Source organism: Neofelis nebulosa, chromosome 8 (assembly GCF_028018385.1).
Source record: "Neofelis nebulosa isolate mNeoNeb1 chromosome 8, mNeoNeb1.pri, whole genome shotgun sequence".
Lineage (NCBI taxonomy): Eukaryota > Metazoa > Chordata > Mammalia > Carnivora > Felidae > Neofelis > Neofelis nebulosa.
In genome coordinates this window covers 34,536,535-34,551,109 of record NC_080789.1, presented here as the reverse complement: position 1 = coordinate 34,551,109, position 14,575 = coordinate 34,536,535, and the positions used below count along the sequence as shown (strand labels likewise).

At 34.5% G+C, this 14,575-nt stretch overlaps 1 protein-coding gene across 5 annotated transcripts in view; it reads left to right on the top strand.

The window, feature by feature from the left end:
* The window catches only part of LRRIQ1 (leucine rich repeats and IQ motif containing 1), a 215,974-nt gene that overhangs the window by 93,955 nt on the left and 107,444 nt on the right, over positions 1 to 14,575 (top strand). For all 5 annotated transcript variants that reach the window (XM_058741880.1, XM_058741878.1, XM_058741877.1 and 2 more), the window contains exon 18: positions 1,010 to 1,129. In XM_058741880.1, coding sequence (XP_058597863.1) covers positions 1,010 to 1,129 — 120 coding nt within the window. The remainder of the gene's footprint in view (positions 1 to 1,009; positions 1,130 to 14,575) is intronic.

Sequence of the window (14,575 nt, the reverse complement as noted above, 5' to 3'; positions counted from 1 at the left end):
TTAAATAACTTCCGTGTGTATATGCCCCCAGCATAAAATATATTTTTGTATCTCTTCAGGACTTCCTTTTTATTTCATATTTGTTTGTTTTATAGTTATTTTATGCATGTGCACAGTTCCAAAGTCAAATCTAAGAAAGGTATATTCAGAGAAGTCTGGTTTCTGTTGCTATATCTTGCATCCTATTTTCTGCCTCTATACTTAATGATTTTTAAAATTAATTTCATAACTTTTATTTGTAAATATTAACAACCACATATACATATATGAATATATTTGAGTGTATATGTTTATATAATTTATGTATTTATTGTATATTTATATGCAAAGTTGCATAAAAATGGCAGCATACAATATACACTTGTTTCTATCTTGTTTTTTTTTATACTTAATGGATCTTAGAGCTCACTCCCTAGTAGTATATAAAAGTACTTATTTAAAAGCTACAGAGTTCTTGGAGTTATAGTTAGGAAAGCTTTCTCAACTCCAAGATTATTAAGGAATCTGAATGATTTTAATTCTATTTTTATGTGCTTAGTTTATTTTAAAATGAAATTAGTTAATAGTTATGGGAAAAGATTATACCTTTCTAATATGGCCATTTGTATATGTTGAAATTTTCCTAAATGTGTGTTAGTTTATTTTATACACAATTATTTGAAAATGAGAAAAATTGGTTTTCCTTTGTATCTCTTTCTTCTTAGTTTAGAATGGGTCCTGGAGGAATTGTCAGATAATTGATTGGTTGACCTACATGTGCAGTTGAGGGAGTTTTAAAGATTCTTTTCTGCTTACCAGAAGGAAAGTCTCCTGAGATTCAGAACTTTAGACACATGCAGTTGTTTAATTTATCTTACAGTTTTAAGTGTCACATAAAGTTCAAAAAACAGATTATTGAGCCATTAAACTAAGGGCTTAGATGTTTTATCTTCCTAATGGGATAACACAGAGAATCTGGTTTGTAGTTTGATCTATAACCTTGTATAACATGCTTTAAATTTTTGTTTAGGCAGTTTGGAAGGGCTTCCTTTTGCGAAAGAAACTGACAACAGCTTTAGAGGCTATTAAGAATGAAGAATCTGAAGAAGAATATGAAGAAATAAATTTGGAGGATTTTACATTTGATGAAGTAAGTACCAACCACAACGTATAAATATAGGTCTTAAAAATGTTTAGTATACTGTTTTGGAGCTAAATCAGTTTTTAAGATTTTTATCCTCTTAACACTATGTCATAGATTATTTTAAACAACACTTGAAAAGGTATGCTTCTGATTTCTTAATATCCTCTTTATTTACTCTACAAGCATGTACAGTATGTGACTGTGCTCCGAGAATATTAACAAGAGTTTGTGCGTACTCTTTGACAAAATGATTTGCACAATGTTTTGTTTATCAGTTATCCTTCATTAAATACAACTCTGAGCTTATGTATGCCCTGCTCAACAGTCTTTTGTAGTTCTTTGTTGCCTCGCAAAATGAGAACACCCTCTATATTGTTAATGTAAGAGTCCACAGTAAGGTACCAAAGTGTAAAGACATCTATACCACTTCTGTGACTTCCAAATGCTCCAACCAAATCGAGCACTGTTTTATCATACAGAGCACTAGCCTTTTACATTAGTTTTACTCGCTCTGTTTCCTCTTCTCTAGACAGTTACACCCACATAAACACCACTCCAATGAAGATGTAAAACATATGAACATCTCCAGACTTCCTCATGCCTCTGCAGTATTCATACCTCCATCATCATAGATTAGTTTTCCCTAGTTTGAACTTCCTATAAGTGGAATCATACAGTATGTCATCTTATTATTTCATGTAATATTATGTCCATAAGATTTATCTATGTTGTTGAGTATAGTTGTATATATACCAATCTTGAAAATACCCACTTTTTGGTGCACCTGGATGGCTCAGTCAGTTAGTTAAGTGTTCAACCCTGGATTTCAGCTCAGGTCGTGATATCCTAATTTGTTGGATTGAGCCTAGGGTTGGGCACTGTCCTGACAGTGTGGAACCTGCTTGGGATTCTCTCTCTCCCTCTCTGCTCCTCCTTGGCTTGTGCACACACAGGTGTGCACATGCTCTCTCTCTCTCTCTCTCAATAAATAAATAAATAAATAAATAAATAAATAAATAAATAAAATACCCACTTTTTATCTATTATTTGAGTACGCTACTTTTTAAATCTATTATTTGAACACACCATTTTTTTATTTGAATACATACACTTTGAATAGTAATCTATTCTACTATTGGAAGATATTTGTTGTTAATTATAGTATTGCCTATTAAAGCTAAATGCTACGAACATTCTTGTGCATGTCTTCTGATGTACATAGTCACATTTCTTTTAGGAATAGAATTTCTGGGCCTTAACATTCACCTGAGTTTAGTTGATAGTGCCTAATGGTATTCCAAAGTGATTATATCAGTTCATAGCCCTATCAGAAGAATATGGGTGTTTTAGAGGAGCTCTATCTTCACAACACTTTGTATTTTCATGTCTTTTTCTTCCATTCCAGTAGGTGTGTGGTGGTATAGCTATTGTTTTAATTTTCATTTGTCATAATTAATAATTTTGAATACCTTTTAAAATGCTTATTGGCTATTTAGATATTCACTTTTGTGATATGATCAAGTGTTTGCGTATTTTTTCATTGGGTTGTATATCTTTTCTTCTTATTGATTTGTAGAAGTTCTATATATGTTCTGAATACTACTCTCTTTTCCCTTGCAAATATTCTAACCTCTGTGGCTTACCTTTTCACTGTCTTTATGGTTAATTTTAATGAACAGAATGTTTCTAATTTCAAATAAAAAATTTAATTGTTGTGATATATGAGAAATCTTTGCTTACTCCTAGATCATTAAGATATTCTAGAAACTTTATAGCTTTCAGCATTTAAATCTAGATGCACCTGGAATTAATTTTTGTTTATAGTGTGAAGGAGGGGTCATGTTCTTCTTGGGTCAAATGAATCTATAAATCAACTTGGGAGAAATAATATTTTTTAGTCTATTACTTTTTAAAATCCATGAACATAGACTATCCCACAATTTATGTAAGCCATTAAAAATCTCTGTAAAAATGCTTTGTAGGTTTTATCATAGAGGTCTTTTACATTTTTGGTTAGATTTTTCAGATATTTTCTGATATTATATTTTTGTATATTGACCTTATATTCAGCCACTTTGTTAAAATCACTTATTAATTTTAGTAGGTTATCTCTCAGGTCTTTGGTATTCTGTATACACATCATGTCATCTGAGAACAATTACAATTTTTTTTTCCAGTTCTTATGCCTTTTATTTGTTTTGTTTGTGCATTTGTTTGTTTTTGATTTACTGTTTCTGGTAAAATGTTGAATAGTGGTGATATTAGTTTTCATCATTTTCTGGCTTCTGGTCTTTGGGTGAAAGCTTTCAGTATTCCACCACTAAGTAAGAGTTTTAATATAGGTTTCTTGTAGAAACTCTATATTTGATTAAGGAAGTTACCTTCCTTAACATATTTTTACCATTCCAAGAGGCTAATATGATGATGATGATGATGATGATGATGATGATGATGATTTTATATATGAGTTCGATTTTATCAAATACTTTTTATGCATATAACAGTGATTTTCAAACTTTAACTCTTATATTCTTAGAATAAACCAACTTAGCTGTAATGTATTATCTTTTTTATTATCTCTGAATTTGGTTTACTAGTATTTGTTTAGAATTTTTGCATTTATATTCAAGAAGAACTTGGATGTATAAATTTTCTCTTTTATAAAACTGTTAATTTAGATTTTGGTGTCAAAGTTATGTTGGCCATATACATTTCATTGGGAAATGTTTCCTCTGTTTTGTTTTCTGAAAGAGTTTGATGTAATATTGATTTTGTTTCTTAAAAATGTGTCTCAGCATATAATATATTTGGGGAAATGTTCCATGAGCATTTGAAAAGAATTTTAAGTATATTGTTACTAAAATCACAGTTATTTCAAGTTTATTAATGTGGTTGTAAAAATCTTCTGAGTCCTCAGTGACTTTGGGAGGAAGAATTCTGTTATTGACCGAAGAATGCTAAAATCTCTTACTATGATTGTGGGTTTCTCTAAATGAACTTATAGTTCTGTCAAATTTTGCCTCATACTTTGAAGCTACATTATTAGGGCATCACATTTTGTATAGGAAGTGATTGTATCATTGACCATTTCATCATAATAAAATTCCCTTGTTTAACTCTAGATTCCCTCTTTAACCAAATGCCTTAGTGGCTACTTCCTCTGATATTTCATACCTACAACAACTTTCTTTTGGCTGGTAATTTTATAGTAATAGATATTTTTCTAACCATTCCCATTTAACATTTCCGTGTTTTATATTTAAAATTATTATCTCATAAGAGACTATAATTAGGTTTTGCTTATTTTTATATTCCATTCTGATAGTATTTCATTAACATATTCAAATTATTTTAATATTTTTTATAGAATATAATTAGATTTATCAATACCATCTTTGTATTAGTTTTTTGTTTGTCGTATGTATTCTGTGTATATTTTCTTAGGTTTTTATTGCCCTCTCTTGCATGAATCAAGTTTTTGTTTTCCTTTTCCCCCCTTCATTAGCTTGTTGGTTTGTGGTTATGTTTTTCCATGTACTTCATTTTTTCCTGCATTAAAAGCTTCCATCTGCATTTATTTTCCTTCTCTGAAGGATTTGTTTTAGTAATTTATTTAACTTTAGATGTGTTTTTTATCATTTGAACACTTCTTTTACTTTAAAACTTGAAGGATATCTTCTCTAGGCATAGAATTCTAGGTAAAGTTTTTGTGTTTAAAGATGTTATTTCATTAGTTTCTGGCTTTCATAGACTCTGTTGAAAAGTCAGTACTAAATCTTAATTTTCTTCTCTGAAGATATCCTTCCACTCGTCGACTACTTTTAAGGTTCATTTTCTGTGTTTGTTTTTCAGCAAAGGTGTGATTTTCTTTGTATTTACTCTGTTTGTAGTAAGGAGGTTGAATGGCTTCTTGAATCTGTGGTTTATGTCTTTTACCAGTTTTGGAAATTTCTTGGCCAAGTATTTCAAACATTTAATCTTTTTCATTATTTCTCTTCTTTGAGGTAAAGTGCTTCCAAAAATGTATATGCTAGAATTTCTCATCATTTCACATTAGACTTTTCAACTCTGTTTTGAATTGCTACCTATTTTTGTGTGTGTGTGCTTCTGTGTTTTAATTTGCATGTTTTTTACTGACCTATCTTGTAGTTCACTAATTGTCTCTCTTGAGTTACCTAAGAATTTGTAGCCTATATTTTGAATTCTTAATTTTAGTTATTCCATTTTTTATAGTTTTAGAATTTCTACTTATTTATTGTAAGTTCTAGTTACATGTTGAAGTTTTCTATCATCTTCTATATTTTCTTGAATATACAAAGTATGGTATTTTCAAAATTTTCTCGGTTAATTGCAACATCTGGATCACTTGTAGGTTTATTTCTATTGACTGTTTATCTCTTGTATTTTGAGTTAGTTCTCCTTTTTGGCATTCAATCTTTGATTAAGTATCAGACATGAATGAAAAAAGTGTAAAGAGCCCGAAAGGTGTTTTCTTTCTCTAAAGAGGATTTAATTTGAATCTTGCAAGCAGATATTGTATGGAAGAGTTTCTTTGAGGCTTGTTTTCAAGCTTTATTGACTGGTATTTTTCTGGTTTCTCTTGGGGGCTGAGCTAATATGGTGTCTCAACTAAGAGTGACATATTTACCAGGTTACCCTCACCTTGTTTGTCCCTCGATTCTAACCCCCTTCTTCACAGCATCCAGTGACTGAAGAAGTTCCTTCTTAGCTTTTTAGTACTCCAGGTATTCCTATTGCCCTTTGATTCCAGGTGTCTCTCCTACACATATTCTACATGGAGTTGGAAAGCACATGAAGGGGAATTTTATACATTACTTTGAGCTCACATTTCTGTGGCTCTTTCCTCTTGAGGATCTTAGTCCAATCCTAACTACCTTGGCATCCCTGCACTTTAACTTCTGTGTCCTCATTCCAGTGAAACTGCTACAAGAAACTTCATATTTCTGCTTGGCTTCTTTTTCCTGTTAATAAAATTAAGAATTTTCCTGAGGGAAAATGTGGAGGGAAATATAGGATTCATATCAGCATGACACTCTACTTTCTAGGATCTTGGCTTTTTAAGTCCTGGATGCTTTGATTACCCTTGAGTGCCTTCAGCTCCTTTTTAAATGTAATAATTATAGATGTTCTCAGGATAATTTTAATTCTAATTAAAGCTATGCCAGAATGAAATGGACAGAACGAAATTTTTATAAATGAGTATTTCAAGACTGTGGTTATCTTAAATATTTCAGGCATTGTTCTCACCACAATGAAGAAAACAGGTAAGATCCCTAACCTCACAGAGCTTACATTTAACTTGAAGTGATAAACAGTGAGTAAATACATAAATATATAGAATGCTATAAAAATACATTTTTACCTCTTTTTCATTGGCACTGCTTTATTTTATTATTTTTTTGAAATTAAGAAAGATGTCCCTTTTTTTGAAAACTAAACATATAAATCATTAATAGAAAAGATCTCAAAGTTAGCCATTTGAAAAGCTTGGCATCAAAACTTCTTACCATTCATCTTCTAGGAAGTTAGTAATATGTAATGACTTTATTGTACAATTTGGGAAATTAAATGCTTCTCTTGAGTCTGTAGGATTATTTATGCTCATTACTTAACAGTAATGAGTATCATAACAGGCTATGAAAGTACTGTGATGGCTAATGAATTATAGGTTTGAGTGACAATGTAGTATCAACCACTTTCCATGAGTTACATAGTATTTTCTTTTTATATACTTCTGAACATCAATGCCAAATTGCAGAGGGTACATGTGTCTTTTCTCCTTTTCTTTCTCTTCTTTGCTAATTGCTTATTTCACCTTAGGCATTTAATATATAGAATATGAAAACATTTACAAATTAATACTTATTTCTTTACTATTTTCCTTTCCAATGAGTTAACAACCATTAAGTAGCAGTCTAGGAATAAAGAACAACAAACTTTCAACTACTGCATTACAGCTGCTGAAAAGATCATGACTAGTCACTTAATAAGAAGGTATCAATGACTGGCAAGTGCAGTGTGGAAATTACCTAAAATGAACAGGCAGAAATAGAGACATGGGGACTGAGGATTCAGTGAATGCATCAAACAGCGTCACCACTTTATTTGAAAATCATCTTACAACTTAAGATGTCATGATTAAATGACCATGGAGTCCCTGTATCAGAATGTCTGTATGCTGGCAGAAGAAATAAGACATTTATTACTTGTCACATCAGGCAGGAGGAGCTTAGTGCTCCTATCTGTTCCCCTTTGCCCCCAAGTTGCACAGGGAGGAATCCAAAGAATTCCCCCCTAGGAATCCCAAGCCTAGGAAACCTTATATTTTAAAAAGGGCTACTACCAAACCTTTCCACTCCATGATCCAGAGGAAATGATTATCTTAATTATACCAGACAGCAAAGAAATTTTTCCTTCTGCCCTAGAGGGAAACACTATACGATTATCTCCATCTTCTGAGTCTATTAGCTGTAGTAACATCTTTGAAAAGATAGTCCAGAACAACAACTCTTGTACGTTAGGCAGAAATGTTAGAAACCTATAAAAAAATTGTCTCCCAATAATATGTAGTCCTTGTGTATACATGGCAAATTTTCCCTTAAGACCCATTCTAGTAGGTCCCCCCGAATAATCGGACAGGAGCCAGGACAAAATCCATTGGGTTATCCTCATAATGCATTTATTAAGGTTACTATCAATAGCCCAGGTATTTTCTCTTTAAGTTTCTGTACTGACTGCCACTAGGGGCTTTAATCCAGGTACAGCTGGAAGTATTAGCTACTGCACAGACTCTTGGGCCTCAAGGAAGAAGTTTAAATTCTGCCATCTAAAACAACCCTGGCCAGTGAGTCAAAACTGACTTGAATGATTTCTAGTGGTGTTTTCTTAAACATTTGAAGATGATTTATGACCAGAACACCTTCCAGGTGGCATTTGTCCATCCCATGGGATGACTGAGAATGGGTATAGGGAAATGTCTAGTGGTACAGGTGGTACAGGTTCTGGGCCTATCCCTTGATATCCTGATCAACTTCTCCGGAATGTTAAGGGGAATCACTATCACACTGTGGTCACAGCCTTCTGGAAAAGAATGGCAGACCCAGCAATAAGTTAAATTTAAGGTTCTTGCAGCCACTTGGAAGGGCCATACAGCACATTTTCTTGTGGAAGAAGGCTTCAGGGGTAGTTCTGAAGGACAAAAAATTATCCATGCCCCCCCTTTCCTCTACCTCTCAGAACGTAAGGTGTTCATTTCAAAGATGCTGGGTGGTGGTTATCCTCCACCCTCTCAAAATTCAAGTGTCCCGTTGCAGTAACTGCAACCTCACTTTTTTTTTCCTAATCATTCTCCATTCACACCTAGATCTTTTGTGTGGAAGGTTTAGGACAAGAGGAATAAATGCATTTTTAGAAAACTTAGCCAGGATTAAATTTGTATACCTTAAATCTCCTGTGGCCAGGCTGTGCCGTGAAGATGAAGATGTGCCAATCATGCTGGTCTGGGACTCACTGTTAGGGAAGAGGAATATGCATCATGCCCAGGAATTGTCAGGACAGAATCCTGAGTTGTCAAAGCAGGTCTGTCTTAACCTCGGTACAGTTTTTCCTACTCATTGCCTAGGAAGTAGCTGCAAGGGTATGATCCTTTTCTGGGGACAGTCACATTAACTGCCTTATCAGCGTGTTTGAATGGAAGGAAGTAAGACTGGTGGAATCAGACTATCAGCTCATTGTTGAGTAGCTTTTGTGACAAAAGGCAGTACCTATCAGTCTCCAATGGTCCAGAAAACCGTAAAATTATACAAACAAATTTCAAGGCCCGCAGTTAATATGGCCAAAGTCACCTGGCAACCTGAAAAGATATCAACAGTAGGGTATTGAAAGTTTAATGTAGTCAATTTTTCAATAGCAGACAGGGGCAAGGATCCATGCAATGTTACCTCTTTCACCATAGATGAAGGGGTAAATTTAGTAGAAGTAATGGGGCACCTGGGTGGCTCAGTCAGTTAAGCATCTGACTCTTGATTTCAGCTCAGGTCATGATCCCACAGTTTGTTAATTAGAGCCCTGCATCAAGCTTTGCACTGATAGTGGGGAACCTGCTTGGGATTCTCTCTCTCTCTCTCTCTCTCTCTCTCTCTCTCTCTCTCTCTCTCTATCCCTCCCCTTCTCTCTCTCTCTCTCTCTCTCTCAAAATAAATAAACTTAAAAAAACTGTTTGTAGAAGTCACAAGTCTAGCATGCATTAATAGCCTCAAACATAGAATGAAGCCTAATCGGTGATTTGATTCCAGTCATCTCATCAGGGGATGGGACTTTACATTGGACATCCATAAGAGTAATCAAAACAGTAATCTGTAAACAACTGTGATTTGATTTTCCTGTGTGAGGACCCAAAACAGGTTGTCTGTAGTCAGCCGGTCTGTAGTTTTCCACATGGCAGACCAAACTGTGGACTGTTGGCCACAACCCAAGTGTCATTTGGGTTTCAGCTTATCTGAACCATCCCTGAACCAGACCAATAGGGGAACCTGGGTGAATTTAATCTAAGCCAGTAGCTCCAAGCCAGTAGCTCTGGTTCAGGCCATTGAGTTGAGGTAATGTTTCCCTGAGGATTATAGCTGCTACTTTTTCATGTCAAAGCCAGGATTCCACTGAGGCCAGGATGGCTATTTCTTTTGACAAGTGAGGCTTTGGAAGACCTTTCACCTTGTTAGTCATTGAATCTGAGCTGTTTCACCCCAAACCAGAACTATTAGGTCAGAGAGTCACAAGGCCTCCAACGGTCAATCATTTAATTTCTAAGAGTCCAGCAGGAGCTTTTTTTCAATGGGAATATACCTGGTATCTGCGTTAGAAAGGACACAAACCCAAAGCCACAAGGGATGCCTCTAGGTGGAGGCCAGAGGGTCCAATTGATAATATCATCAGTCACAGAATCTTGTATTGTTTCCAGTTCTGAAGGGGCCCAATAAGATATTGGACCCACTTTTTTGTGGTAAAAAGCTGTAGAGATAATAGGGGGTTTTTTTTGTTATTGTTGTTGTTTGTTTGTTTGTTTGTTTGGCCAGTGGAGAGATTGAGCAGTATATTTCTTCCATAGTCCCAAGAAATTACTTGACTAACAATCCCTGAATGCTATCTCCAGAATTTTGTTCAGATTTCTCGGTCAAGTCCTGCTGGCAGAGGTGTGATAATTCACTATTATCAGGACAGTTGAAACTAAGACTTTTTTTTTTTATTGAGATATAATTCACATACCATTCTGACATGACAACCAACAGGATATCATCTATATAATGAAAGCTTTGGACATCAGAGGATAGACCCAATAGTCATCCAAGAGATGTCAAGTTAAGAGTTTGTCACACTAACATTTCTCTACCTGCAACTCTTCCCCTATTGGGATAATTGCCTCTGGCACTTATGGGATACAAAAGTAAAACATGTGATATATCAACTTCTACTCTACAATTCAGATATAGAAGCAGCAATAGTACACTGAATTAGCCTAAAGAGCCCCACGACAAGATAACTTCAGCGCCTTCCTCCACAGTGAACCATGTCCAAACCCCGTCAGTTGAATCAATGTGGTCCATACCCTGTGAGTCCAGAGTAGCATAGTGCCCTCTAGCACAGGAGAAAACACTATCTGTATCTTCCCAGGGTGTTAGCTATACACAGGTCCTTGAAAAGATAGTCTGGAAAGAAAGCTGTCATAAGGCATGCAGAAATGGAGACTCATGAAGAATTGTCTGCTGGCATTAAGCACTGATTATATACCACTCATAATGAACTTCTGAAATAGTGACGAATAGGACATTTTCTTGGGTCTTGAGTTCACAGTGCAAAGTGGATAACCTTTTTAAAATAATTATTTTAGCGGAAGCCTTAATAAGCCTAGGTCTCAATCTCCTTTAGAGGGAATTTTGGCCACTTTGCCATAAAATATCTATAATAACTTAATACATGTCTAAATAATAAGTATGTTAAGTCTAATGTGGCATAGTGATCTACACCAGCACTTTTATTTTTATTGTTTTTATTTTTATTTATTTATTTTTAATATTTATTTATTTTTGAGAGAGAGAGAGAGTGAGGGGAGGGGCAGAGAGAGGGAAACACAGAATCTGAAGCAGGCTCCAGGCTCTGAGCTGTGAGCACAGAGCCCAATGTAGGGCTTGAACTCACCAACTGTGAGATCGTGACCTGAACCGAAGCCGGATGCCTAACTGACTGAGCCACCCAGGTGCCCCTATTTTGCACCTTTTAAATTACAGTAATTTTAGTTGATGCTTTTATTTGCCGATTTAAATTAATAAGATTTTCTCTGTTACTTAACACTGTTTAGAAGCCACCATATTAAAACAATAAAGTTATCTTTAATTTTAAACCACCAATTCTGTTACGAGTCCCTAAATCTAGAGAAGATGAGAAAAGCTAATATAACATAAATATAGAAAACCACAACAGTCAAATCGGATCTTTTTTTCTCAGACTAAAGTAAAACTCAGTAAGTTTTCAGGAATAATTTTTGAGACGGAGACAAAGGTGTTAAGCTGGGCAACATTCTGCTCTGGAGTTTATGTTTGATCCTTATCGCAAATTAACTTCACGGAGTGTTACATATTACAGTACATTGTGGGGAAATAAACAAATGCAATCTAAATTATAGGCAAAGGAAAAGACTACAGTGACATTTTGTTTAATGAAAAAAGGTATGCATGGCATATATAAAACAACAGTCTTAAACAATATGAGCCACCGTGCTTTTGCAATGAGGATGGAAGATGGTTTAGAAAGTGAGATTTGAGATGTGTAATGGGCCAAGTTTCCAAACTATAAGGATTCTAAGATGCTCCAGAAGTTATCAAGAAGTATTAGAAAGAATTATTTTGGGGATAGCAAGAGACAACTTGGGCAGAAGAGGAGGAAAGTGTTGGGGCACGAGAGTAGTAGTGAAGGGAGGAGGAAAAACATCAAGTCATGGCTTTTAGCATTTCTGGGACTTGCTCAATTCTAACTGACTTGTTGCTTAGGGCAAGTCTGAACCTAGTTTCACGCATCAAATGAAAGGATTACACGAGATGGCCTGAAAAATTGTGTATTTATACACCCAGATAAACATGAATGTTATTTGTAGTCCTTTCTCTTTCTTTCTTTCTTTCTTTCTTTCTTTCTTTCTTTCTTTCTTTCTTTCTTTCTTTCTTTCTTTCTTTCTTTCTTAGCTCCTCTTTTTAACATCCTTATTTTCTAGACTTTCAAAGTTGGATTATAGAATAATGATTTCTTTCCTGATCAAAAGCCAAATACATGATTAGAGTGCTTTGGTGGCTCAGTCAGTTGAGCGTTCGACTCTTGATTTGAGCTCAGGTCATGATCCCAGGTTGTGGGATCGAGCCCTGCATCAGGCTCTGTGCTGAGTGTGGAGCATGCTTAAGATTCTCTCTCTCTCTCTCTCTCTCTCTCTCTCTCTCTCTCCCTCTCTCTCCCACTTTCTCTCTCTCTCAAATAAAAAAAAGACAAATACATGGATATCTGGTCAAACATTCAATTGTGAACACACAGTTACAAATCTAAGTTCAAGTTTATTTTTAATATGTAATAAATTTGTTAGTAGTCTTCTAATAACTAGAAAGCTTTCCAGATCCTCAGTTGTAAGTTAAAGGATATCTGAACAGAAGGTTTTCTTAAGCAATAACTGAAATTTGTATAAATGTCCAGTGGTAAGCATGATATATTAATATACATTTTTAAAACAGTAGTATATTTATAATCTTGGCCATTTCCTCCTAACATTTTGAAAGTTTTTTTCAACATTCTAAGTACTGCCAAATATACTTGATATTAATAAACTTGAACTCATATAAATCAGTAGTCTTGGTAATATTTTTTGGTTGTGATTATATAATTACTAAGAGCATCTTTAGCATTTTATATTAAACCTTCTCTTCGTGCTTCTAGAAACTTCTGAGATAGTAGTTAAAGAATTGTTCTGGCATCTTATAAAAGTTTGTGACATTGAATTAAAAACCAAGAAAAATGATTTTCAAAGTTTTCTTCACTTTTATGTATCAATTTAAAGACTACATTTTCCCCCAGACTTTAGATAGCTTTTTTTAAGAAAGAGACTTCCATCTACATCTATGTGAAATGGCAAAGAAATCACTCTGCTTTGTGAGTCCCTGTCCTGCTGTAGAAAGGAAACAGCTGGAGTCCCAGAGAATGTAAAAAGGAGGTGGTTGGCAGGTGTTTAAAAGAAAAAAAAAAGTTGTTTGTTTGTATATTAAAAAAAAAAGCAAAAACTGTATAAATCAAGCTTCTCACCTGGCAATACTGCTCCTTTTCCACAGTCAGTCCTTTAGTGGCACATTACCTTTAAAAATTTCCCCCCAATTTTTTTTATTGTAGTAAAATACACATAACATAAATTTATCATCTTAATTTTTAAGTGGTATTCAGTGATATTAAATACATTCATAAAGTTGTGTTACCATTAATCCATATCCAGAACTCTTTTCATTCTGCAAAACTGAAGCTACATAGCTATTAAACAATAACTCCTTAATCCCCCTTAATATCCTAAAGCTGTAACATTCTAGTTTGAATTTATACCATCTTAACTTCAAAAGCATCCAAAAACTTTCTCCTTTACAGTTCCACCTCCACCACTTTTGGTTGTTGATATCACAAAATTGCCTCTGTATAAACCTAAACTAATAACTCCTTTAAATGAATTATTATCTTAAATTATGTGGGGAACTAAATGTGGAATTACAAGCCAAAGTAACAATAATACTAGCTTTTAAATTAATAGTTTTGAAATATATTAGTCTCAAGTCATATAGAAAACAAAAAGTAGAGTTACAAACCGTTGTTACAATAATATTAGCTTTTATACTTTCCCACGTATTTCTCTTTACTGAGATCTTTGTTTTTTCATATGGCTTCGAACTGCTGTCTAGTCTTTTCATTTCAACCTGCAGACTCCCTTAGGCATTTCTTTCAGGGCAGATGTAATGATAACAAACTCTCTCAACCTGTGTTCATCTGGGACTATCTGAATTTCTCCCCTGAATTTGAAGGACAGTTGACAATATACGATTCTTGGTTAACAGTTTTGTTGTTCTTCTCTTTCACCATTTTGAATATCTCAACCCATTGCCTTCAGGACTTTAAACTTTCTGATAAGAAATCTGCTGGATGTCTTAGTGAGGATTCCTTACATATGACAAGTTGCTTCTCATTGGCTCCTTTCAAGATTCTCTGTATCTTTTGCTTTTGAAAGTTTGATTATGTGTCTTGGTTTGGGTCTCTGAGTTCCTTGTACTTCAAGTTCATTAAGTTTCTTGGATGTTTATATTCAGGTCAGTCACTGAATTTGGAAATTTCTAGCCATTGTGTCTTCAAACATGCTCTCTACCTCTTTCT